The 24,805-nt window shown below is 42.2% G+C and overlaps 1 protein-coding gene across 4 annotated transcripts in view; it reads left to right on the forward strand.

Moving 5' to 3' along the window:
- Positions 1-303: 303 nt before the first annotated feature.
- mef2aa (myocyte enhancer factor 2aa) overlaps positions 304-24,805 on the forward strand; it is a 76,981-nt gene continuing 52,479 nt past the window's right edge. For all 4 annotated transcript variants that reach the window (XM_083763930.1, XM_083763932.1, XM_083763929.1 and 1 more), the window contains exons 1-3: positions 304-459; positions 3,594-3,712; positions 21,943-22,166. In XM_083763930.1, coding sequence (XP_083620056.1) covers positions 22,113-22,166 — 54 coding nt within the window. In that variant the 5' untranslated portion in view covers positions 304-459; positions 3,594-3,712; positions 21,943-22,112. The remainder of the gene's footprint in view (positions 460-3,593; positions 3,713-21,942; positions 22,167-24,805) is intronic.

A 24,805-nucleotide genomic window follows, 5' to 3' on the forward strand; every position in this document is an offset into this window, starting at 1 on the left:
GTAGGCTGTGTCATTTTATCACGATATTTGATGTAGTTTTTTAAGTTATAACATACATTTGTCTTTAAACCGGGATAATGATAATAGTGTGTGCAGAGGGCAGTCAAGTTCACGTATGATGATGACGTGCTGGAGTGGATGACACTGGTTGAGCCGTTTAAAATCAATTAAAATGTTAACAGTCATTCACAAATATGTTGGCAGTTTGACCACTTTTCTGGTGTTTTAGAGAGAGAGAGAGAGAGAGAGACCGTTGATTTTCTTTCCTGTTAGGCTATTCGTCAGTCGAGGGGAGGAGTTTCAGTCTCGCGCTGACAAGAGGCAGACTGGCTCTTTTGAGTTTGTCAGCTCCCTAAAATAGCAGTCAGTGTGTAAATGTGACTGAAATTACGTTTATCCACTGGAGCCACCGATATAGCAGCAGGGTATCTATATCCAGCGACTGACTTGGGAGTAAAGGTGAGTAACGAAAATAGCAACAATGTTGCAGAGTGTGGCAGACAGTATACTACTGTAGTAATAAGTGCTGGGCAGGGACGGCGCAAGAGGGAGACCTAGAGTGGATTTGGGGAACGCGAGGACATTAGAACGCGAGGATATATATGTTTCTAAATATTATTTAACTGTAGCAGTTATGATGAGTTATCAGTGCAACGCCATACACGCGTGTTCGTCCGTTGGCAGTGAGTTGCAGCTCGTTAAGGGTCCGCGAAAAACTGGACTGTCTTGTCAGTTTATGCGATAAACTTTTAAAGGTTTCATCATAAACAGACAGTACGCCGGGGTGATTCGAAAACGATGATAGTCTATACCACCATAAAGCTAATATGGTGCGCGCGCGCGCGTGTGTGTGTGTGTGTGTGTGTGTGTGTGTGTGTGTGGTCAATCTTACTATGTCATGTACAGTATGCTTACTGTTGTGGCAAAAAACAGTAGTTGGTTTGTTTATAACCATCACACCAGGCTACAATTTACACCTCAGCAGCCTAACACTATATAATGCGGCGAGTTTACTGTAAACTAAATAGTCAGTTGACATTTTAACTGCACATTAACCGACCTTTGTAACCCCCGAGGAGAACTAGTTTTTTTATCCCCCCCCCCCCCTATAAGTATTTATGTTTTAGTTTAAGTGGTTGGCATTATTGATGTTGAAATCTAGATGGTGCTGGTCAGCTAAGTGCAGATTGTCCTAAAACTTGTTTTTCGCTCACTTAAGCCATTCATGTCATTTTTAATCCTGTTTCTGAAGACATTTTATCATACTTACTCAATGCAAAATATTTTTTACTTCATGGGCCAAGTTGCATGAAAGCAGTACAAGTCACTTTGCTTTTCATGAAGTAAGATGATGTACTGTATACTGTAGCCTACATGTCTACACTTTATGTCTGAATGGAGCAGGTAAAATGGTCATTATCAATCATTACCAATAGTTAAATTGTTGTTCAAGAAAATGATGAGAGAAAATCCAGATATGCACTGTAAACAAAAGTGTTGTTCCAAATATAGTACATCATGCCGTATATTGTAGACAGACATATGCATATTGTCATTATTTGCTAATACATAATCTTGGACTTTACAGATTAGTTATTATGTAATGTAGGCCTATCCATTTTGAGGATCTGCATTTTAATTTTAAACAATAATTAGATATCAAATTATTCCAATATGAAATGGATTAAATGGCAGTCACATGACTGGGTCTTTGCTGGGTCGTGGTTCCTTGCCTCTATTGGAGAAACCTGACCTTCTCAAATTATTCTCCTCACATTGAACATACTGTAAGTTGCAACTACAGTATTATTACAAGTACTGCTCTTGTAATTCGAACTGAGAAAGAAGAATAAAGCCATTGGCAATACTCCAGACATCTTTCTACAATATTGTTTTTCTTCACAAGTATCAGTGTCACTGGTATAAATTCAGCATTTTGGAAATGTAACAATTTCTTAAAATGTTATAGGCTATTTGTGTGCTCGCTGCAATTGTAAATTGATTATAATTGTTAAATAAAAATAATTATGTACAGTTAGTCCATTATTTCGGTGGTTTGATTTACCTACACTCTGCATTTACTGTAAGTATGAGGGTTGATATTATGGCAACTTGACTTGGATATAGTCAAAAACAATAATTCTACTCCTGCCTACTGGCAGGACAATAGCCTATATCAACATATCGTTATCGTGATATGATACTAGATAATAGATATCGTCTGAGATGTTGAATACTTTAATATTGTGAGTTTTGGCTTTTCTGTGTTTTAATAATTTAAGCCCTATACTTAATACTAAATAAAGTTAAAAAATATAGTTAAAATAACCGTTATACAAGCTCAACGGGTCATAATACATCGCGATATGAACATGTAAATCTGTTATTTCAGCTATTATCAACTATTTATAAAAGAAAAATCAATATACTGAGTGTATGTATGTATGTATATATATATATATATATATATATATATATATATGTATGATATCCACAAAACTTATATTATCGTCTTGTTATTGATGAATTTAGTAAAACATATTTAGATATGTACATCCCTGCTCCTGTCCACAGTATATACCCCACAGATCAGGTGGGGGTAATATAGGTGATCAGATCAGCTCCTTGCATACTGACAATTCTTTTCAGGGGCAGGTGTCTTCACTGTGTTATGAAGGCATACAGTACATATTAGGTGTCTGTTACAGCTTACCACTGTTCCAATGGCAGTTACACAGCCATCCCAATAGGCTGCTGGTGATTTCTGAAGTAAAGCAACAAAGCACCCTCCAATCTGCAGTCATTAGCTTGCACGCTGCCCCGGGCTGCACCAGTAATGGGCCTTGTTGCTCATGGTCCACATCACGTGACCTCTTATGTCTAATGTGTGTGGATAAGTGCCACACTGAGTGGTGATGGAAAGAATGTCATTTCAACAATTTTCACTATCTATCGTTTCAATGTATCACAATCAGCGATGTCTGTCAGTGAGCATACAGACAAAGCCATCGCTTTGTTTTCTATGCGTAGGCTACGGTTTATCCAGCTTTAATGAAGATTCATTTGGATTTTTGAAAATTGTTCCATTTCAGAAAAGAAAGTTAACTCAAACTCATTTTGCAAAAAGAGTTTTGTAAAATGCATTCAAATCGACAATATTATATTTAATAAGAATAGTCTGCAGTGGCTGAGGATAATACACTGTATGATAGATTAGCAAGATGCTACCTATATGATCAGATGACTTTAAATCTTTGTTATATTGAGTAGTGTTGTTATTAGGCATGCTTGGTGTGCACAGCACGCCTAAGTACACTAGATGCGTGTCAGTGCATCGTTTTAGTATGTGGGTCAAGTTCTGAGTTGAAAGGTGGCGAAGGAAAGGTGGCGACTGCAGCATCTCTCTCACCACACTCCAAATCTCACAGCCTGGTCTCAACTTCTCCTTCCAGGAGAAAATGTGGAGTGTGTGTGGGCGAGTCAGATCTGCAATTAACGCCGGTTGTCAGAAAGAGAATGCTGGCGTTTACACCATGCCTCTGAATCACTGAGTGAAACACTTCCCCCCCCCTCCACTCTTCCTCCACTCCCAGGACACTTTCCCGAGGAAGACAGAACGTCAGAAAGCTGAAAGAGAGGAAAACGTTGAGAAAGCAAGAGAGACTGGAATATTCTTGGTCCATTGAAGAGGATATTGCACTTTCAATTATTGGTAAGTCAACATTTTTCCTCTTATTTGACCGTACTATACTGAATGCAGTTTCAAGAACACATTGTAGTTGTGTGTGTCTATCTTTCTCTGCCATGAGTTTGAGTCTGTTCTTTGTGACTGTTTGCTTTCATTTTTACTGCCTGTTTGTAGTTGCATTGAACTGGCAGCTGTACAGGAAAATAGCTGTTATCATTGAGTTAGATGAATATACTGTACACTGGGGGAATTGAGCTGCTGTCAGCTGCACGTGGCTTGTGGCAAACACAGCATTGCTCTAGTCTAGAGTAGAATTAATATCAAATGCACCTTTGTTTATTGTAAGACAGGACAAAACAAAAAAAGGTAATTTCAGTACTTTAGACTTGGTGGGAAACAAATTTATGAATAACAAAGAAAGAAATGCACGTTTACAAGACTACGGCACATTCTTGCTTTTCATTAAGAAAACATTCATTTTGTAAATGTTCATTATTTAAGTAACTAAATGAGTTACTTAAGTAATGGAAGTTAAGTTAGTTCAACTAATTTATTACCCTCACCATGGTCACAGTGGTGTACTAGATCATTCTCTGAGATAACTGGCTTGGATGAAACTACAACATATTACTGTGTTTGTTGTCCATTCAACGTTCTCTCTGGTGACAAAGACCTCTCTAAGCAACATGATTCATCGTTTATTGGAGCCCCATCATCAATCTGGAGATTCCAGCATTCTCCTGTGAGACCTGGAGCCTGGATGCAGAATCTTGAGCCCAGCAGATAATTCTTTAGACCAGTTAAATTGAGCCCCCTGTAGACTAAAGGGAAAGTACTGTTACTCGTCCCTTTTCTTTTCTTTTTTTATTTCTAGAAATAGCATACCGATAATTCATTTGATATTTTTCATCCCTCTTGTTTCGTCCCCAATAATCGGTCCCAAAAGAACTGAACTTCTATTGGCGCCCTGCCTTTCCAGGGGACCACATCAAATGTATTTTTTAATGCTAAATGTCTCACCTTAGGATATGAGTGACACGTTCAGCAAACACGCAAAATCATCATTTCAAATTTATATCAAAATATTTGTCATCTTTTAAGCCCCAATCACACACACAAAACATCCTCAGTTTTTAGCCTGCAAACATCAGGACTGTGCCAAATCAAACGGTCAGCCGGGTTGTAAGGCCCTACAGTCTCTTCTCTATTAGGCAGCCCCTTAATGTGCTGTGATGATGACTTTAAAACCATTGGTCTGGGGGGATTAATGTCCAGGGCTGGTCCCACATCAGACCACATGAACTTGCTGAATGGTACTTACTTATGTAATCTTCAGATATCAACAAGTTAATTGATAGAGGGTCAACTTTTACTCTTATTACTTGTCTTTATGTTAAGGTGTTCTTAATATTTTATTATAATTACAACTAATTATAATAAATATAATATAATAATCACGAAATCATAGATAACACTGTAAGTAACAACTCAATCGACACAACCGGAAGCTCTGTCGAGCATCAACAACGGTCTTCATTAGATATCAATAACGACACCACCTCAGAGACCCCTTATTATCGCCATGGCACAAGCTAGGCGAGTGAATATATGACCGGCTAAGGCTCTGTTTGTCTAGTGAGACAGCTAGCTGTGACCTTTCAACTGTCCTGCCCTTGACTGAGACCGCTGGTAGTAAGCCACCCCGTTTGGCCCACTCAGCACACGTGCTGCTGAGCAGGACAGAGCGGCTTAGCGCTGCACCGTCTCTTCCTGTGTCGTCGTCCCCCCGCCTCACCCATGCCGAGGAGGGGACTGAACGGAAGTCTCCTTACCCCCCTCAGCCCAGGGCCACACAGGAAAATCGGCAGTAAGATCCTCCAGCCTAAATCTCTCGTTAATCCTCTTTCACCACTATGATCCTCGTCTCTCTCGACAACCCCCCCCCCCCCCCCCCCTCCCCTGCCTCCCCACCTGCCCCCCTCCGCCCCTTGCTTCACGTCCATGTTGGCCCTCACCCGGTCAGTGCCCAACAGTGCCCCAGTTAACCATTTTCAACCTGGTGTCACTGTTTTGGGCACGTCATTTTAGGCAAAGAAGTAAATAAGTAAATAAGCATTTTAAAAATAGTGAAAGTAGCAGATAATTTTGCACGACACAATCCTAACGACAAAGTATGAAATGCATATACAATTGGTTGACATAAATTAAGTGGTTGACACTGAATTTGCACAGCACGACAACACATTGTTTTACTGTTGTTGTAGGTTTAGTCTTTCTATTATGTCAAATACTTAGCAAGGCACATTATATGTTGCTTCCTGTGGATGCTGGCAATTGTTTAATGTTTAGCAGGTGTGGTTTGTGAGGGCATACTGTGGATGCATGTGGTGGAGTAAAGGTATAATAGCTGTGAGATGTCAAGTCATTTGTAACATGCCCCTTTCCTTTCCTTTGGTGATGTTCTGTGCCAGCAAAACCACAGCATCACACTGTGCCTCATCTCAAAACTGAGCCACACTCGTACGACGGGCAGCCTACCGCCCCCCCCCCCCCCCCCCCCCCCCCCACCCCCCAAAAAAACTCTGTGTTGTGGTTTGGCGAGCTGTTGTTTGCTAGTCATTATTTATATCAACGGACAAGTAAATTTGTCAACAGGCCAGCAAACGACTTAATGTACCAGCATGGAGGTGAAAGAAGAGCTGGCAATGCTACAGTACATTATTAAAGTAGGATCCTGCATAGTTTGGAATTGATAGTTCAATTGTGGCTTGGAAGTTAAAGAAGATATCTCTTTGCTGAGTTGCATTTGACTGAATTTTAATGAGACTTTGAAAAAACATAAATCAAAGGAATATATTATAATCTAATTTACTAGATCAAAAGATCTCATGTGATTGCTAATATACCCCACTGTATTGAATTCCTGATGCAGTACTGTACATCTTAAACAGCATGTCTCGCTGGAGGATTCACTTCTCTGGCTCTATGTGTGCACAGAGGCATAAAAGTGTTTAGTATTTTATGCAAACAAACTTAACAGCTGAATAATGTGCTTCGAAAACTTTCTTCAAAGTCTTATGAGGGCCCTGCACAGTCAAATAGGAGGTGGGGTCACTAGGATGGAGCATTGGAACAAAAGGCTCTGTTAACGAAGACAACGATTCCCATTGAAATGAAATTAAACTACTGTATATCTGAAGTTGCAGTTATCTGACTAAAAGCATGCATGGTGTGAAATATAACTTATGTGGCTTGTGTTTATCAGTGGCTGGTGTTGTGAATGCAGCTGCGGGACCCGTGGGGTCACAGTCCCAATGGCAGGTCTGTTTAGTAAGCCCAGTAGCCGATGGTGGGAAGAGTTGGGTCTCCTGCAGCTGCAACTGGCCCTGTGGGCTGCAGGAAGGGGGCCTGGCTGTGGCTATATCCTTGTTTTTCTGTCTGTCTAGAGAAGCCCTCTGAACCTGGACAGCTGGGGGGGATGTGATTCTTCCCATTATCTTGCAGAGAACACACACTAGCATTATGAACGAAGGAAGGGAAGTGACCCTGACAGCCCCCTCCTCTGCCCTGGACACTGCTATACAGTAAGTCCTCCTTGGGGCTCAGAGCATATGGTTCAAAGTTGCGTCCTCTCACTGTTGCAAGGAAAGGCCCTTGATTTCTACTATGCGAACGAACAGCGCTTTGTCTTATGTATTTTATTTCCCCTCTTGAACTAGAGCTTGGTTAACACGTGTGGTAATTTATGAAAGCATGATTTGTGGTGTGTAGGGTTGTAAAAGCTGCAGGGTCTGTGTGATCTTTTTTGTTTCCCTCAGTTCTCAGAGTTGCAGTACTGGATGTACTGTACAGTACTGTACAGTGGGGACAGGATCCCGATAGTATCTTGGAGTTGTCTTCCTGACCTCTGCCATTTGACAGCGTGTCACCGGGTTCAGGGATATATCATTTTTACAAGCCATGACATCATCATCAATGGGCCTCAGCAGCAGTTCTGGCTGCTGCGTGCTACCCGGGAAAACAACACGCTCATAGTAAAATCACCCTCCCTGATGGCAGTCCATGGAGAATGTTCTATTTTGTATTGAAAAAGAGAAGAAAAACGGGTGGTAGATGACATACAAGGTTTTGAATTATTTAATCTTTATTTCAATCCCTTTTAGTGCTAATTTACCTGTTTTGTGTAACTCTTGAGAGCGTATACAAATGCAACTAAATGGACCCATTAGTTACATTGATTTGTACACAATCAGTTACATTAATTTTCTTGTGCAGCCTCATGCACTGCCCAGCACTCTGTATCATTGTGTGAGGACGAGGAGGTGTGTACTGTAGTACCAGTCACCCTCTGTCCTCTCTCCCTCTCTCCCATCAGTGCCCGTTCCAATTGTGTGTCATTCGGTGGGTTTGCAGATCCAGGTGAAAACATAGAAACGGGGCCAGTGGTGGTGAGCTGCCACCTGACTGTACTGTACTCAGCGTCACGCTTTGTGTTGCTCTCCATTTCTTTTTTTGTTCCCCTCTCTCTCTCTCCCCTCTGTCTCTGTCCCAACCGCTGCCCGGAGCGTTAAGAGGGCACACAAGAGCAAAATGGCTGCCGAGTGAATTTCGGTCAATTGGACCTTGGGTGTGTTTGCGTAACAGTGCTCATGTGACACGATTCTCAGGGCTTGCAGACATCACCTAAATTTGGGGGAAACTGGATGCGGACCGCTGCTGTTGAAAATACCCCTCATGCTAATTTGCCTAGTGGAAAAAGGCCATAATATCGATAAGAGAGAAAGAATGGAAGACGTTACATTTTGGTTGGAAGCTATTTGTCTAAAAGGTACCAGTAACACTGGCAGAGAAATTGTTATGATCTTTATTTGAAACTTAATGTGCAGTCACGCGGCTTTCAGGGACATTATGGCTCTGTTGATACTTACATTATTCTGTTGGAACAGGTCGAGCAAAAAAAAAAAGGAGATATTTATTTTGAGGTATCACATCCATAATTCAGAATGAAAACCTTGTCTGAACTTTGGCTCGGTGCTAAAGTAACGGATGAGGGGGCGTTTACGACCACCCTGCCACGGCGCTTGTGTGCATGTTTCAACCGCTTCCTGTCTCATTGGGCATGCAGGATACATTATTTTTAGGAATGGATGAGTAAGTCTTTCGCTTTATTTACTTGTTTATTTATTTATAGCCTTCCGAGTATTTGAGCATACTTCACACATACACTGTAGTGTATATATATGTTCATCCATCCTCTTGAACCATGTAAAACATGTTAACAGTGTGTAGCTATCATATAACTCAAAAGCGATAGCTTCAGATCTTCTATTGGAGCCGAAGTGGAATTGTTGTTGATAGACTAATTTTATAACCCACAAGAAAGTAAAAAAAAAGAAAACACTGAAAATCGAATCTATGCTTTCACTGTTGCTGTGAGTCATGGCTGTCCATGCTGCTTGGATTGCATAAACCTTTTATGTAATGGAACACTGGAACAGCGGAATCGGGTGGAAGATAAAATGGGAAGAGAAAATCAAATATTTATCCTAAGCCTTTTCTAAAAACTTTTTTTTCCCTCCAACCCGCTAAAAGGAAACGGCCATTCTCTGCCGAAGGCACAGAGCTACAGCAGCCTTAGACAATAATATGCGTACCGATTCTGTGTATCACAAAATGTATTCTCTCCTTAGCCTGCTGTTTATTTTGTTAAGTCTGAGCGCAGATGATCAAACAAAGTATCTCAGGGTGAGACAGCCAAGTATGAATCTGAATGTTTAATCTGGAGATCTTGTGTTGTTGTTTTTTTTGTTTTGTTTGTTTTGTTTTGGGTTTTCTTTTTTCAGAGAAGGGGGTTGAGAGTGGGTAAACGCACAGTGGCAGAGACGCATTAATGCATAACGTCCCTAATATCCTTACACAGCGGATTCCCCCAGGAGGAAGATCTCGATTCATCTCCGCTGTTTACCATTTCGGAGTTGCAGTCCGTGTAACATCAAACGGCTGCCATGGCACTTAACTCGGCTCGCAGGGTGCCTGGAGGGAGGCGGGTGAGGGTGAGAGGGGGGGGGGGGGACTGTTACTCCCCACTGTGTCGACGTTATTATCTTTCCCCGGTGAGAAGTCCGTCTGTTGATGGACAACCGATGTAAATTGACACATACCACCGCCATCAGACCACTGCCAATTTTCGGGAGTGTTACAATTTTACTGTGTAGAATCAGGCACACTGCCACGTACATGCTGGTATTTGTGCGTATCTGTCATAGCGATAGCTTTGATATAAAAAGATGATCACCAATGTCACCGATGTATCTGAAATAAAAATAAATAAACTGTAAACGATTTCACCTTTTTAATAACGTGTAGGTAGTCACATCCTAACCACATCAACAAGACTTTGGATCCAAAACCTGTGTGACACAAGTGCTCATCCGTGAAGAATGTTGAATTCCAGACGTTGTCCCCATGTCAAGAAATTGACTTGTGGAAATGACATACTGTCATGAAGAATGTTCATGATGGAGGGAGACTTTTGCTCAGAGACATAGTTTGTTAAACCAGTGGTGTTAATTTGAAGTGAGTCAGTGACCACTTGTCTGTCAAGTGTATTTCAGTGTTATATCATGGCATACTTAAGTTGATTAGAGGCGATTTATTTAGAGTCAATAATGGGTTCAAGCGCGGTGGCGATGGTAGAGCAACAATTATCCTACTCCACAATACATTACACAAACCATGTGTGTTTCGTTTCTTAGTAACACTGAATGAGAAAATCATGGAGATGTTAAAGACGTCTTTTAGCAGCTGTACACTAGGATCTAGGATTTCTCAGTTGTCCAGCGCATTCATTTTTAATGAGACATAATTCATCACCCTACCCTTGTATCAAGGAAGTTACCGTCATTTTCTTTGTTCATAAAAGTTTCACTCAAATACGCATCAAGGGATTTACCTTGAGAAGGAGAGTGGCTTCTCCACATGAAATGGATATAACTGTTAGGAGAGGGTCATCTCTTTATCCTTGAGAAACTGAGAATCCATTCATTGGCTGGGCTCGAAAACCTGACTGACGCAAATGGATCATTGGGAATAGAAGTGTCCCAGCAGTAATTATGTTACAACGCCGGCACCGCACACACGCTACCACAGAGGTGGGATAGGATGGGAGCCGGGTGCTTCCTCCGTCCCAAGGTTTTAGTACTGTTTCCCTTACATCGCTCTGTGTGGTTAACACACTTTCATGTTCTTTTCTCTCCACGACTCTCTTGCTCTTTTTTGTATTTGCCTGCCTTTCATAGACAGGCATTTATGCAAACGCGAAGAGACGCAGGCGGATACGTGCATGTGCGCGCACACACACAGACACACACACACACACACACACACACACACACACACACACACACACACACACACACACACACATACACATACACATACACATACACACACACACTGAGTCGGAGTCCAGACCCAAAGGTTGGACTTTACCATTGACCTTGCTCTACTGTATAAATGTCTCTTGCCTGTAGAAGTAAAGAATTGGTTTTATCTGTGTTGTTTTCCGGGGGCCCTGTTTGGTGCCACTATGGCACTATCACCTATGGCTGCTGTCTGCTGTGGTGCAAACCTCAGATCCCATCTCCCCGCTCCTTGAAACCGACACAAAACGTCTGCTGCCCCTTTTTATTTTTTAGCATTGCCCCCCAGTAACCAGGCCTCTGTGGTGCTAAGTCAGTTAGAAAAGAGAGACATGATATTAATGTAATGTCAATGGCATTTTCTCACGGAACCCCAAGGCATTTCGTCAAAGTCACCTTGCAGAGTCCTCGCATCCCCTGACAGCGCTGTGAGAGTGAGATGGAGGGTGTCTGTCTGCTAACGCTGTCAGCATCTGATGTCCTTTGGTTAACTGCTTCTTTTTACCCCATCCTCCCCCTACCCCCCCCCCCCCCCCCCCTCCCCACTTATTGCTGTTGTTCCCACTTCTGTACATGTGTTTATCTGGAGAGCGATGTCGTCCCATTTAGCCCTGTGGTCGTAATACTTGCCACGCCGTAACACTTTCTGAGTGAGATAAGGCGAGAGTCACACTTCATCCTGTGTTTCTTTCTCTCTTTTTCTCTTTCTCTTTCTTTCTTTCTTTCTTTCTTTCTTTCTTTCTTTCTTTCTTTCTTTCTTTCTTTCTTTCTTTCTTTCTTTCTTCCTTTCTTTCTTTCCTTCTGCATGTCATTTCAGAGGTGCTAAGTAGCTTTCTGTCTCCAGGTCCCTGTCTACAAGACCCAGCCCCAGCCCTAGCCTATACTGTAGGTGCTACCAGCACAGAGGATTGTTTGAACTTGCATAGATCCATTGTGGGGATTACAGCTGGGTCAGTGGAGAGTTGACGTGTGCTAGCAGTCATCAGGGCAGATTAACCACTCGTTGCCTTTGCCCGGGTGCCATTTTCAGCTGTAGCCGCTTCTCGCTGTCAACGGCTGTGTGACTGTCTCAACTGCATGGGCCACCTGTCTGTTATCTCAAACAATGCATCTTGATTTTATTGAAGGTTCAATATTTCATATTTAATGTCGGGAAGAATGTTGATTCCAAAATAGCTGATCTACAAGCTCACAACGTGTCGGGATTTGCTATTTTATTTTTAAATTACATTTTAGTAACAAGTTAGTCTATCTATGCCCAACGTAGGAAAGTGGTTAATAAGATAAAGCAAGAACGTCCCTCAGATTTGTTCCTAACTGGCTTTGAATCTACTGGCAATTTGTTTCACATTCACGGATCTCGATCGTCGACTGAATGTTCCCATCTCAGTTTGGCCCGAAGGGTCCTCTTTTGTGGAAATGAAAACATGCTCAACGCCACACCCTCATCATATTCATGTGAAAATGATTTAAGCTGCTCTTTTAAATGTACTGCGAGTCATTGTCTGAAAAGATAATGTCCCCCTAAGCAATGTTTTAAATAGGCAGTGTGTGTGCTATAGTGTGGACCATGTTTCGCACACGCCACCCCACCAGCTCCCTCGCTTTCTCAAAGCCTCTTTCTCACTTTTTCTTCACACACCCCTGTGATAGATCTTATTAATTATATCTCATTAGTTGCCTTGGAAACTGAGGTGAGGGAATGATGGGCTGAGAAAGAAAAGGTATGAACGAATAAAATAAAGACGGGGAAAGAAAGAGGGAGAAAGAAAGAAAGACAGACAGAAAAGGGGAGCAGGGTGTAAATAGGAAGGCAGACAGTGGTTGTTTGGGGATCAGCCATGTGTCAGATTAGCATCAGGAGACATTAACACTAGCGATGCTGCTGGGGCCACAATCCTGCCTTTCACTGCTGGAGAGGGAGATAAGAGACCTCCACACAAAAGGAGCGAGGAGCGCATGAGAGGCCTGGCTCGCCTCCACTCTACCCCCTCAGGCCAGCAGCCCCTTTCGCAGGTACAGCACAACCCCTCGATGAAAGCAAGAACAAAGAGTCTGATGTTCATTTCCTATAGCACTTACGCTAAGGCTCATGCTGAAATAAATCAGTAGAACTGTGTGGATTTTAGGCTTGGCTTTACTTTCATGTCCACAGTCTGCCGGAAGCTGTTTGGAGCCGAGTGTGTGTTAACGCTTTCATATTAAACGTTATCATGGGTTATTTCAGAGAACCCATGCCCCCCCCCCCCCACCACCCTGCCACCCCGACATCAATGCTCCGCAGACTGTACAATTGCCACATCTTGTCAAGCCTTCAATCTGTTTTCATCAGCGTGATGTTTTCATTTTTTTATGTACATTTACTCGTGATCAGAGCAGTGATTCATCCTTATGTAATCGAAGGGGGTCCAGGCAGGGCATTGCGCGGGGGGGGGGGGGGGGGGGGGGGTTGAAGTCATTATCAGCTCTGACCATAACAAGGAAAGGCCTTTGCCTGGTAATTGAATAGAGAGTGGGACTGAGTGCAGCGCGCATACATCGGCCAGCCTGTGTAATGATCCTTCCAGTAAACATAATAAGCACACGTAGAGAAGCCACAGGAGATAGGCTCCTGTTGTTGTTTAGTCTCCGGCCCACAGTCAGGAAGGTAATAAGGGGAAGGATCAGAGAGGAAGGGTGTCCCCAAGGCGGCCCCTCCTGTTCTGCCTTCCCAACCCAGCCCACCCGACCCACCTCCCTCCCCTTCCCTTCCCCGACTCCCCCGCAGCGGGCAATGTTAAGAAGTGTCCCGAATAACAGGAAGTGGAGAGGCAGGAAGTTGAGTGCTGTCTCTGCCCACTGCCTCGTGGTCGTGGTTAGGATACTACTACCTTACACAGGAAGCTACTAACTGTCGCGGCTATGCTCCGGAGTTTGGATGCCGTCCATCAACGTCGGAGAGATGAAAGGCAAAACGGCTGAGCAAGTGTTATTAATATATTGGAACTGACATTTCGAACCAATAACCTGCTTATTCTGGCTCTTGTATAAGGTTATAATCTTTTTTAGATTCCTCCCCAAAAAAACGAACCGAAAAAATCGAATGATGTAATAGATGTGTTATAAATCGATTAGTCTGATTAACCACTGATTAACCCTGTGTTATATTTTGTAGTACAAAATTGTAGCGTGTCAAAATAGCCAGTCTACAACTTTATAGATTTTCAATGTTAAAAAGGGGGGGGGAATCATACTCGTGTGAAGTGAGCGGCGCTCTTATCATCATACATCAGCTAATGAAATCATCACATTCCGTCCTACAAACACATTCCGTGCTCAAATTTCACACCTACAAAGATGTGCATAGGAGGGGTTAGCACCCCTCAAAAATCCTTCATTCGTTTTATAAATTGTGATATTGATTTGATTTGAAGTCATCTCAATAGCCTATGTCCATCAACGTCAGAGAGATGGCAGGCGCAAACCGCAGGCACCCAGCAAACGACCAGGGTTTCCTTTAAAGCAAGAATTGCTTTTTAATTAGGCTATGTAAGAAATATTTTGAAACTGCTGTGGGAATCTCAAGACTTGACAGCTGATTTGTGAATTTTAACCACTTTAACCCTATATATATTTAATTGACCAGAGTCTCCCCAGGGGTCATCATGCATCGCGACGCATTGTGAGCTTGTAGATCTGCAATTTTCAAAAGATTTTGTATACATTTTTTAGATTTGAAAACTTGTGAAATGGGACATTTGGCATAATGAGTACTTTCTACTTTTATAAGTAGCCTACATTTTTATACCAATATTGTGTAATTCCATTCCAGCCATTTACTTGTGAGTTGTGACGGAGTATTTACACATTGGACTAGTGATATTTTTACTTACAGTAATAAGTAACAAATGTGAGTACTTTTACCACCACTGTCCCCTCTCTCTAGCTGTGGTGTGAGACTGGCCCAGAGAGAGAGCATGAGGCTGGGTACAGGCTCTGTCTGTCTCCCCTCTTCCCCGGAGATACAGAGCTCTGGGTACTGGATAGGGAGGCTGTGAGGCTTGGTGATGGGGTCGGCCCTTTCACACTCAATAAAACATGCTCAACTCCCAGTGTAATTACTGAACCTGGCACATCCTCCTCCCCCGCCTCTCTGCTATAGGAAGACTGTTGACGCTCCACACGTATGCTCACAACCCTAACAACCCTGTATGTGTCTATGGAGTTAACAAAACATTACTCTTAATAGACCCCCAGTTGTGGTTATAATATTCAAAGATGTCTTCCCTCCCTGTGTATTTTTGTTTTCTTCCTGAAAGCTGAAAGCCTTTGAGTCAAACAAAAGTCTCAATCGAAATACAACTCTAGTGTCATCATAACCCTAACTCCTCCCCTATTATCATACAACAACAGCTGTAGGCGAGGCTTAAGTTCAGGTGGGTGGTGCTAAGGTCAAAACCAGGTATACTTAATGAACTGGTGGGTGTGGGCACATAAAACATACTTTTTTAACACTTTATGTGCATTTCTTTGAAAAAAATGTCCTCCTAGTATAATCATAGTACCTGATGATCATGTTTTGGGGTGGAAAAAAATCACGGCACACTATCTTTAATGAATAAGAACATAATTTAACCCAACGGTATAGTATAGTATAACTACCACATCTGCAGTGGTTGGAGGTGGTCCCTCTACTCTTCTATCGGGAAGTTTGTAACCTGGTGTCTGTTAGGACAACTACAGCTGGACCAGCAGCACTGGCCTGAATCTGAAAAGCGCAAGATTTTCCAAGGCCAAGGGGATTTCTTCTTGGGCTGAAGTGGTTAATGTGTGTTTTGTAATAATAATAAAAATCTACAAAGTAACTCAAGTTTTTACATAAATGTAGTGGAGTAAAAGTACAATATTTGCCTCTGAGATGCAGTGGAGTAGAAGTAAAAGTACTGGAAACTGTACAAATAACATAATATTGAAAAGTACAAATAAAATAACTCAAAATTGTACTTAAAGATGGAGTGTTTTTTTCCCACCCTAAAACATGTCTTCAGGTATTATTATTATATTAGGAGGAAGATATTTTCTAAAAAGTGTACAGTATTTGTTAAAATGTTGTTTTTATGTGGACACGCCCACCAGTTCATTAAGTATGCCTGGTTTGCCTAGTGGGTGGTGATGGGTGGTGATCCAAGCCACACCCACGGCTGTTTTGTATGATAAAGGGGGAGGAGTTAGGGGAGGGGATGGTATTGTGATGTCACTATATCACTGTTTCTTGTGTTGTGCATGTTTGACTGTCAAGGTTTCAGCCTCCAGGAAGAAACCCTTAATACATCATTGCACACAACAACCACACCATGGGGTCTAATGAAGTACTGTCACCTCATAAACACATGGAAAACTGGGGGGGGGGGGGGGGGGGGAATTAATCTTTAAGTACAGTACTTAAGTAAATGTACTAAATGTACCACCACCATGGCTCTGGCCAGCCTAGAATACCACTCACAATGCTATAGTTCCTCTTCGCGGGATGCAACAGTTTTTAACATTTAATAAGCTTCACATGTATGTATGTTTTAACAGAGGGGTCCTGAGCCAGGGCTTGGTTTCACTTGTTCATTCTGTGGTACGTATCATATTGATTTTCATGTCAGGCCGATGGGCTTGTTCCTGGAGAGACATACTGTATACAGTGCTCTTTATACAGTGCTCTTTATACATTGATCCCGCTGGTGCAAATGTTGTGTAAGCACCTTTCAGAAGTGCTGGACTGGTTTATATCAAATACAAATTGGACCAGGTATACTATTCATGGATTTATTTTATTTATTTATGTTTCTCTCCCACCCAGGTATACTATTCATAGATTTATTTTTATATTCCCCCCCCCCCTTTTAAGATAGATATACAGAAGTGAACTGCTAGTATACAATATCCTCTTTTGTACAAACAAAAAGTTGAGTGCGGCTGGAACAATAATTCCATCTAGGGACTGGAGGATACAAGATTGTGTCTTTTATTGTGATGAAGAATTGTCGTAACTATTATTTCATCACATGATATTTATGAATGTCCTCACATGAGCGACACAGCGTGAAATATCCTCACGAGTGACTTGAAGAAGCCGTCACTAATGTGCCAGTGTTCCTTCTGAGAAAGTGTTTACTGCTGTTGGACACATTCTTCACACCTCTGCAACAAGCACAACTAAAGCTGGGAAAAGTGAACATACTGACATTTTTGCAACTGACCAGTTTGCCAAGTTTGGCATGTAGTGGCCAGTTATTTTCAAACATTTTGTGTTCAAGGCACACCAAAGACCAAGTACAAATCTCAAAGCACACCTGTAGTCATAGTGAAAATAACAGATCTATTACTAGCTCATAACACATTGCATTGATTCGTGACACTGAAATCTTTAATATTTGTTAATGTACATTTGTAAAAAAAGATAATAACATAGGCCTAAATAACATCCCAATAAGAATAATTGAAATCTAAAAATGTAATCTGAAATGCTAGCGGCCTACATACAATCCCAAAATAGGGACACCAGGTTAAAAGTGGTTAAGATATATATATTCTTAGAATTTGCCTCTGTATTGGGAAATTATTGCACACTAAGTGTGGTTGTCACAAAATGTCAAAGCCAAACTTGGACTTGTCTCATGGCATGCCAGCGTGCCGCACACCATTTAGGAACCAATGCTCTAGTCTAGACTACAGGCCACAAGGCTGGCAGTATTGTTTCATGATGGAAAAGGGTTTTTGTTTGTTTGTTTTTCAAAGTATTACATTTTGACTGTATGCCACAATGCCAGTTTGACTTATTTTATTTAATCTATTAAGACCTGAGGTCAAAATTCTAAAAAAAATCTTCTAATTCATGACAGTTTTCTGTAAAACCTATGTTTCTGTATCAGTGGTGCTCAAACTATTTAATGCGAAGGAACCCCAAACTTATATGTAATTTGGCCGCGACCCCAATATGAAAATAATATGGACCCTCAAGAAGCAAAGATTTGAGTTACAAACGTTCGCTATGAAAGATTTGGGCAACATTTTCACGGAAACAAAAAATAGCGGATCAAGCTCGTAGCGGATATGAGCTTGTAGATTTGCTATTCTTCAATAGCTAAAGTATAACATAATGCTAAGTTTCCAGTGTGAATCAGCCAGTGTTTCTGTTTTTCACTAAAAAGGATTTTCACACAAAAACATTACCTGTTTGCCATAATACACAGTAAAACAGTGGAAAAAAAATAACCCAAAGTGACCCGTCTCAGAGTTAAATGTACACTGAGGATTTCATTGGGTAGTGATGGCTTTGTAGATGGATTGTCAGATCTCTTGTTGGCTTGGCTGGTCATGCTCTTAGGATCTATTTTCCTAAGTAATCCACCATGACATAAGTGATAGTCTGCTCTGCATGTCTGTCTGTCTCTGACTTTGATGCTGTCTGTCTTTCTCTCACTCTCTCCCACTCTCTCTCACGCACGCACGCGCGCACGCTCGCACACGCGCACGCAAGCGTGCACACACACAGGTGTCGCACACCAAACATAACAGATGCAGCACGGTGTGAGCTTGTCGATCTGATACTGTTGGCACGCAACACCATCAAATGGCTAATTCTAAATGGGGCTCTTTATTCTATTTTATCTACACTCTATCTACAATGATCTCGCAACAGACACTCCTGTAGGACTTACTGTAATACAGGCGTTGTCCTCATTCATAAACATAGCTCTTCTGTCTTCTCTGTGTGGGCAGGGGTGCAAACATACAGTATAGTGTGCACATGAGGTGCATGTCTGTTTAGTTAAAACTTGATGTTTTGCTGAATTTTCAGTTCTCGAGGGGGGTAAATGTGTACTGTGCATTTGATCTTTTATGGCATGATGCACTTACAAACAGCCATGAGAACCCAGGCATGTATTGTATGGTATGTATTGCATGCTGACAGTCAGACTAATCTTTCAAATCCTCCATTTCCTTCCAACTCAATAAATGGGATGTAGCTTTGGGCAAACTTTTCTTGAGCTTGGCCAGTAGGTTGCATGTTATGTGTGAGTGTGTAGACGTGGGGGCACACCCACACCTGGAGTCTCTCAGAGCCCTCTCGGCTTGTCATTTCATATTTGTGCAAGAGAAATGTCATGACACAGTGTATTACACCTCGAGACTTGAACCACACAGTGACAGCTCTTCCTCTGCATAGAAACAATGTAGGCGTGTGTGGTTGTACAGTATGTGTTATTCTCGCAGAGCCAGGCGATCGGAGATCTCTGCCTACCGATACGTCTCGTCTGGTGACATCTAAATCCAATGTAGTTGCTAAAACTGGATGGAAACATTTTGGAGATTTGAAAAAAAATACCTGCATTGCAGAACCAATGCCGAAGACCACCTTGACAGCTAGAACCAACTAGCGCCTGACTGATATGTCTGTGTGGCCGACAGTGGTGGAAAAAGTACTCACATTTTGTAAAAGTATCAATACTGCAAAATTTACTTGAGTAAAAGTATTGGTATGAAAATGTACTTAAAGTACCAAAAGTAGAAAGTACTCTTCATGCAGAATGTCTCATTTCAAATATTCAAATATATACAAATCTTTTGAAAATTGCCGATCCACAATCTCACAGTGTGTCGCATCACGACCCATTGTGAGCTTTTAGATCTGCTATTTTCAAATGGACAAAATTAATCGGTTATTGTATGTTTTGTAATAATAACCCAAATCTACAAAGTACTGTAACTAGTAACTAAAGTTTTCAAATAATTGTAGTGGAGTAAAAGTACAATATTTGGATCCGAGATGTAGTGTAGTAGAAGTAAATTGGAAATACTCAGAATTGTACTTAAGTAAATGTACTTACTGACTTTCCACAACCACCACTGCTAGCGTGACTGATATATCTGTGTGGCCGATATATCGGCCAATATTTGATTTATTGACAACAGCAGTGTCAGCAATTACAGTGTACAGCCGATGTGTCCTGATTTGTAACCACTATCTGACGGGTGTCCCCATTTTGGGCATGCCATTATTATAGGCTAATGTTCAAGCGATCTGCTTTTGAAAGTTTTTGAATAGGACGTAAATGGGAATAAAGTTCAGTCCATGTGTGTATTTTTAACTTAACTTTTTTGCTTGTTCCTTTCATTAAAAAAAAACTTCATATATTGAAGTTTGTTTTATTACTTTATAAGTTACTTTAAAAGTCATCAACTTTAATCAAATCTAAGTTTTTCAAATTGATTAGAAGTGATTTTCCCCTATTTTTGTCTCCACACAGATAGGCGGACAAGACAGACACTCACTTGACACGCATACACACACCCACACATGAATAAACACACATTTACACATAGTGTAGACACAGTGTCAGTATTACTTGGAAATGGTGAACGAGAAGGCCTGGCTACTCCCCTATATAGTCGTGTTGTGATGTGGTTTTAGGGAAATTCTTTGCGGGGGTTCATGTGGTTACTTTCTTAGCCAAGATATCCATTGAGTGGGTAGTTAGCTAGGTGATCTCAGTCTCAGTTTGCCTACAGTGGAGCCCCGGTTCAGACGGCCAGACACCATAATGCCAGTCCATCTCATACCCATAATGACGGTGTGTCGTGCCACTGGAACTGGTCATTTTCAGTTTAGCTGCCAATTCGGCCCTCGGCCGGCTCCACTCGGCTCCATAACTGCTGACTGTATCCGAAGGGCTTGCAGCAGTGGCTGCCGAGTCGTTAACCTCTCTGCGTTTATATACTCATAGGGGAAATGCAGTGGTTTAGACGTTTTCTATTTGCTACGTGTCCGGGTGTCAGTGATGGATGCTGCTCCTGGGAGGGGGCTATAGCTCTTCCTGTGGAGAAGTAAGGGGACAGGGCAAGAGCTAGCCACGTCTCCAGGGGGACCAGCTCGGCCATGAGGTTGTACCGGTGGACCCACGTGGGAAATGTACCCTTGCCTCTCCTCCGGCACAGGGGGGATTTCAACCACTGTCAACCTCAGACCGGGGTGCTCTCTTAATCATCCTAAGAGGGGAAAGCTGACATCAGGGTGGGTCAGTTATAAAGGGAAAGAAGCTCTGTCTCTCACGTTCCCACTCTGTGGGCTTGGCGGGCCACAGGCTTTACTCCAATTTCCAAATGGTGAAACCATGGCCTTATTATACAAGGGGAACCAAAATGAACCTTAAGTGCTAGGACAATAGAGGGTATGCGTGTGAAATCATCACCGGAAGTCATGCGGGAACAACACCTACTTTCTGGCCTTGACAGCCCATACATCCAAACAATAAACAACGCTAAACTCACTTTGCCACTCGATTTGCCACTCACTTTATGCATGCGCATAACCTACTGACATCTACTGTCAAGTACAATATGTACCAATATAGACCACCTTAAACCTTGAACTTCAAGGTTTAAGAATTACATAAAAAGGAACAGCATTGGCCTCTAAATAACTAACCAATACGTCAGCACTCACTGCATTTCACCCAGAGAGGGTGAAAAAAAAGGGTAAAGAGAGGAAAATGGAACCGCAAGGGTCCAAATCGAAACTTAACACAACGAGACCTTGTATAACACAAGCTCCTGGATTGTGCAGAGTTCCTGCAGGTCCTGTGGGTGTGAAGCCCTCTCTTCCCATTGATTCCAGCTGCAGTGGAAGTGCAGCTGGTAAGATAAGGAGACATCATGTGGCTCTCAGCCTCTCTGGATGTGCTTGAGAACGGAACACAGAGCCCTCCAACGCTTTGATGTGCCTGAGGAGACATCACTGAGTGTTATGTTAACTCTCTCTCTGTCTCTCTCTCTGTCTCACTCTCTGTCTCTCTCTCCTTGCAGATTGTGCTGTGGTTAAGTGAAGAGCGAAGAGTGTGTGCGCGTGCAAGAGAGAGAGAGAGACGGCGAGAGAAGAGAAGTGAAGTACGATGTGCTAGGAGAGTGAAGAGAAGAGCAGCTCGGTTGTTTTTCTGATATTGTCGAGGTGTCAGAGAGACGAACGGGACGCAGCCATGGGGCGGAAGAAGATACAGATTACCAGGATCATGGATGAGAGGAACAGACAGGTCAGTGTGTGTCATGGAAGGCACTCACGCACGCACCCACTCATGCACTCACGCACGCACGCACGCACAGTCACGTACAGATGCACACATCCACACATGTTTCAGCTAAAGTACTCCTACTGGTCAAAACAAGGCTTAATGTTCAACCTTTTAGATTTGTGGTCAACTTTTGACCTTAACTTTTTTTTTCTGTGAGTAAAATTAGTGTAAATGTTTTGTTTTTATTTTGTAATTATTATTCATTACTTTTTCTACTTCTTCTACTGCATAATATTATTACTGTGTTTTACTAAAGACGTACATAGACAGTAAGAACCGATCAGAAATACAATATTGTAAAATTAGATGAGCAGGTTTAGTGAACTGAAATTGAAAATCAGGTTTATTTTTATTAGGAAATTATATATATGCATATGAACTGCTTTACAAAGTACTGTATTCTGAAAACAAGATGGTACACGATCAACTAAAAAAGTGTGCTCCTTGGATCGCAGATCTCCATCAGGCTGGGTTGTATATCCAGGGTGCAGCCGTCAGGATAAAAGGAAGCGGTGGATGGGGGTGGCCATGGCCGGGGTTTGATAGAGTTCGTATGACAGACAGTTAAACTTTTTATGATTGTGACACTATATGGGAAAATGTGAAAGTTATTTTGGAGGTGTGCTGCCTTGCAAAATGTGATTCATATAACATATAACATATTTGTTTTTTAAGAAATACACCATTTACGGTGATATGGAAGGCCTTTCAGATTAGACATGGCCAAACACCATGCACTTCCTAGTAATAATTAAAGGCAGGACAATAGATCATTTTAAATGATGGATATACAAATATTATGAAAAACTGTACTTTAAAAAAATAGCAGTTCAGTTCACAACATGTGGTGATGTGACTGTTGTGAGTATAAAATAGAGCTTAATTGGTTAATGGGCGTTTTGTAATAATAATCTAAAATCTACAAAGTAAGATAGAAGTGTAAAGTATAGAAAATATACATACCGTACTCCAATAAAGTAAAAGTAAGTAAAAATTATACTCAACTTGAGTAAATGTACTGGCAGAGAATAATTTCCAGTTCTGTAAAGTTTTGGACAGACTCTGATGTAATTCAAATACGATATATTGAGCCAGCTACAGCAAGCTTAAAATCAGTTGGTTTCGTTATTGAGATGCTACAGTATCTCTATTTGGTGTCTATTTGGAAAAGAGTCCACGCTGTACCTGTGGTGCAGGGTTCCATATTTACATTTCCCCCTCCTGTCTTGGTATTGTACCAGAGCTCAGCAGCTGTCAACGAGTGCATGAATCTAAACAGACAAACCTCCCAAACACCCCAGCTAGATAAACAGAGGGACCGTGACATTTCTTTGTCAGTGTAGCCATATTTACAGACATGATTCTCCTGCCACCCTGCAATTTCAGCCAGCAGAACTTGATGAGGCAGCAGGAGCGTTGGTCTGCAACGGTGCAGTGGTGAGGGGTGGGGAGGGAGCGTAGCGTGGGAGTCGAAAACCGAGGGGCGAAACAGGCCGCCTGTGTCCTCTCTGTGCTACGCGGGCTCGTCGCTCCCCCAGGCCTGGCGGCGTGGCCGGGTCCCTTCTCTGGCCCCCATGTGTTTGCAGCTGCTTGGTAGTAATTAGGAGCAGCCACCGCTCTGCATCACCCTCTCATTAGCAGGGTGGGTCGGCAGGACACACAGCGCCCTTCTCTCTGCCTCAGCCACACTGGTCCATGGGCTAGCCACAGAGAGAGAGGGAGAGAGAGTGTGTGTGTGTGTGTGTGTGTGTGTGTGTGTGTGTGTGTGTGTGTGTGTGTGTGTGTGTGTGTGTGTGTGTGTGTGTGTGTGTGTGTGTGTGTGTGTGTGTGTGTGTGTGTGTGTGTGTGTGTGTGTGTGTGTGTGAGAGAGAGACGGAGGGAGGGAGGGAGGGAGGGAGTAGGCTGGAATTCATTCTGTCTGTTCTCGGCGCTAAATATAAACTCTACCTAAAGCCTGCCAGACTGGACATCTATACTGTATCCGTTTGTATCTTAACCACTTAATTAAGCCCTGTTTTATACTTACGCGCAATACATACTCCTTTCCGATGTCCGAACTTTTCTTAGGAAGGTGATACAACTACAAATCGGTCTCAGAGGGTTTTCTCAGAACTTGTGCACCTCCAGATGTCCTGACTTTCTAAACGATATAGTTTAGAAAGCCTGTCCGAACCACACCATTGGAAGGAGTATGTATTGATTTGTTAATTTAGTTGTTGTCCCAGTTTTTTCAATGCCAGGTTGAGCCTGGTTAAGTACAGTATAGATATATTTTTTCCAATGATGGCTGGAGAAGACAGCTTGATTTTGTTAACTCAACAAAACAGGCATGCCGAGAGCGAGCGAGTGCACCCGCCAAACGTTGAGCGTCGATAGGTTTGATTTGGCAAGCCATGGTGGACGGAATTATCATGTGAAGCAAAGCGAGTGCTCCCTTTCCCCCACTCAGGCTCAGCCAATAACTGGCTGTCAACTGAAGTCTTCCCCAGCCATCTTTGGAACATTATTGTGACAGGCCCATACCCATTAATTAAGGTATGTTCATTTGGTGTGGCCAAAATGGAAGAATCCTGTTCACACCCCATCAAAACATAATTTGC

Source organism: Protomyctophum parallelum (assembly GCF_964188405.1).
Source record: "Protomyctophum parallelum genome assembly, chromosome: 4".
NCBI lineage: Eukaryota > Metazoa > Chordata > Actinopteri > Myctophiformes > Myctophidae > Protomyctophum > Protomyctophum parallelum.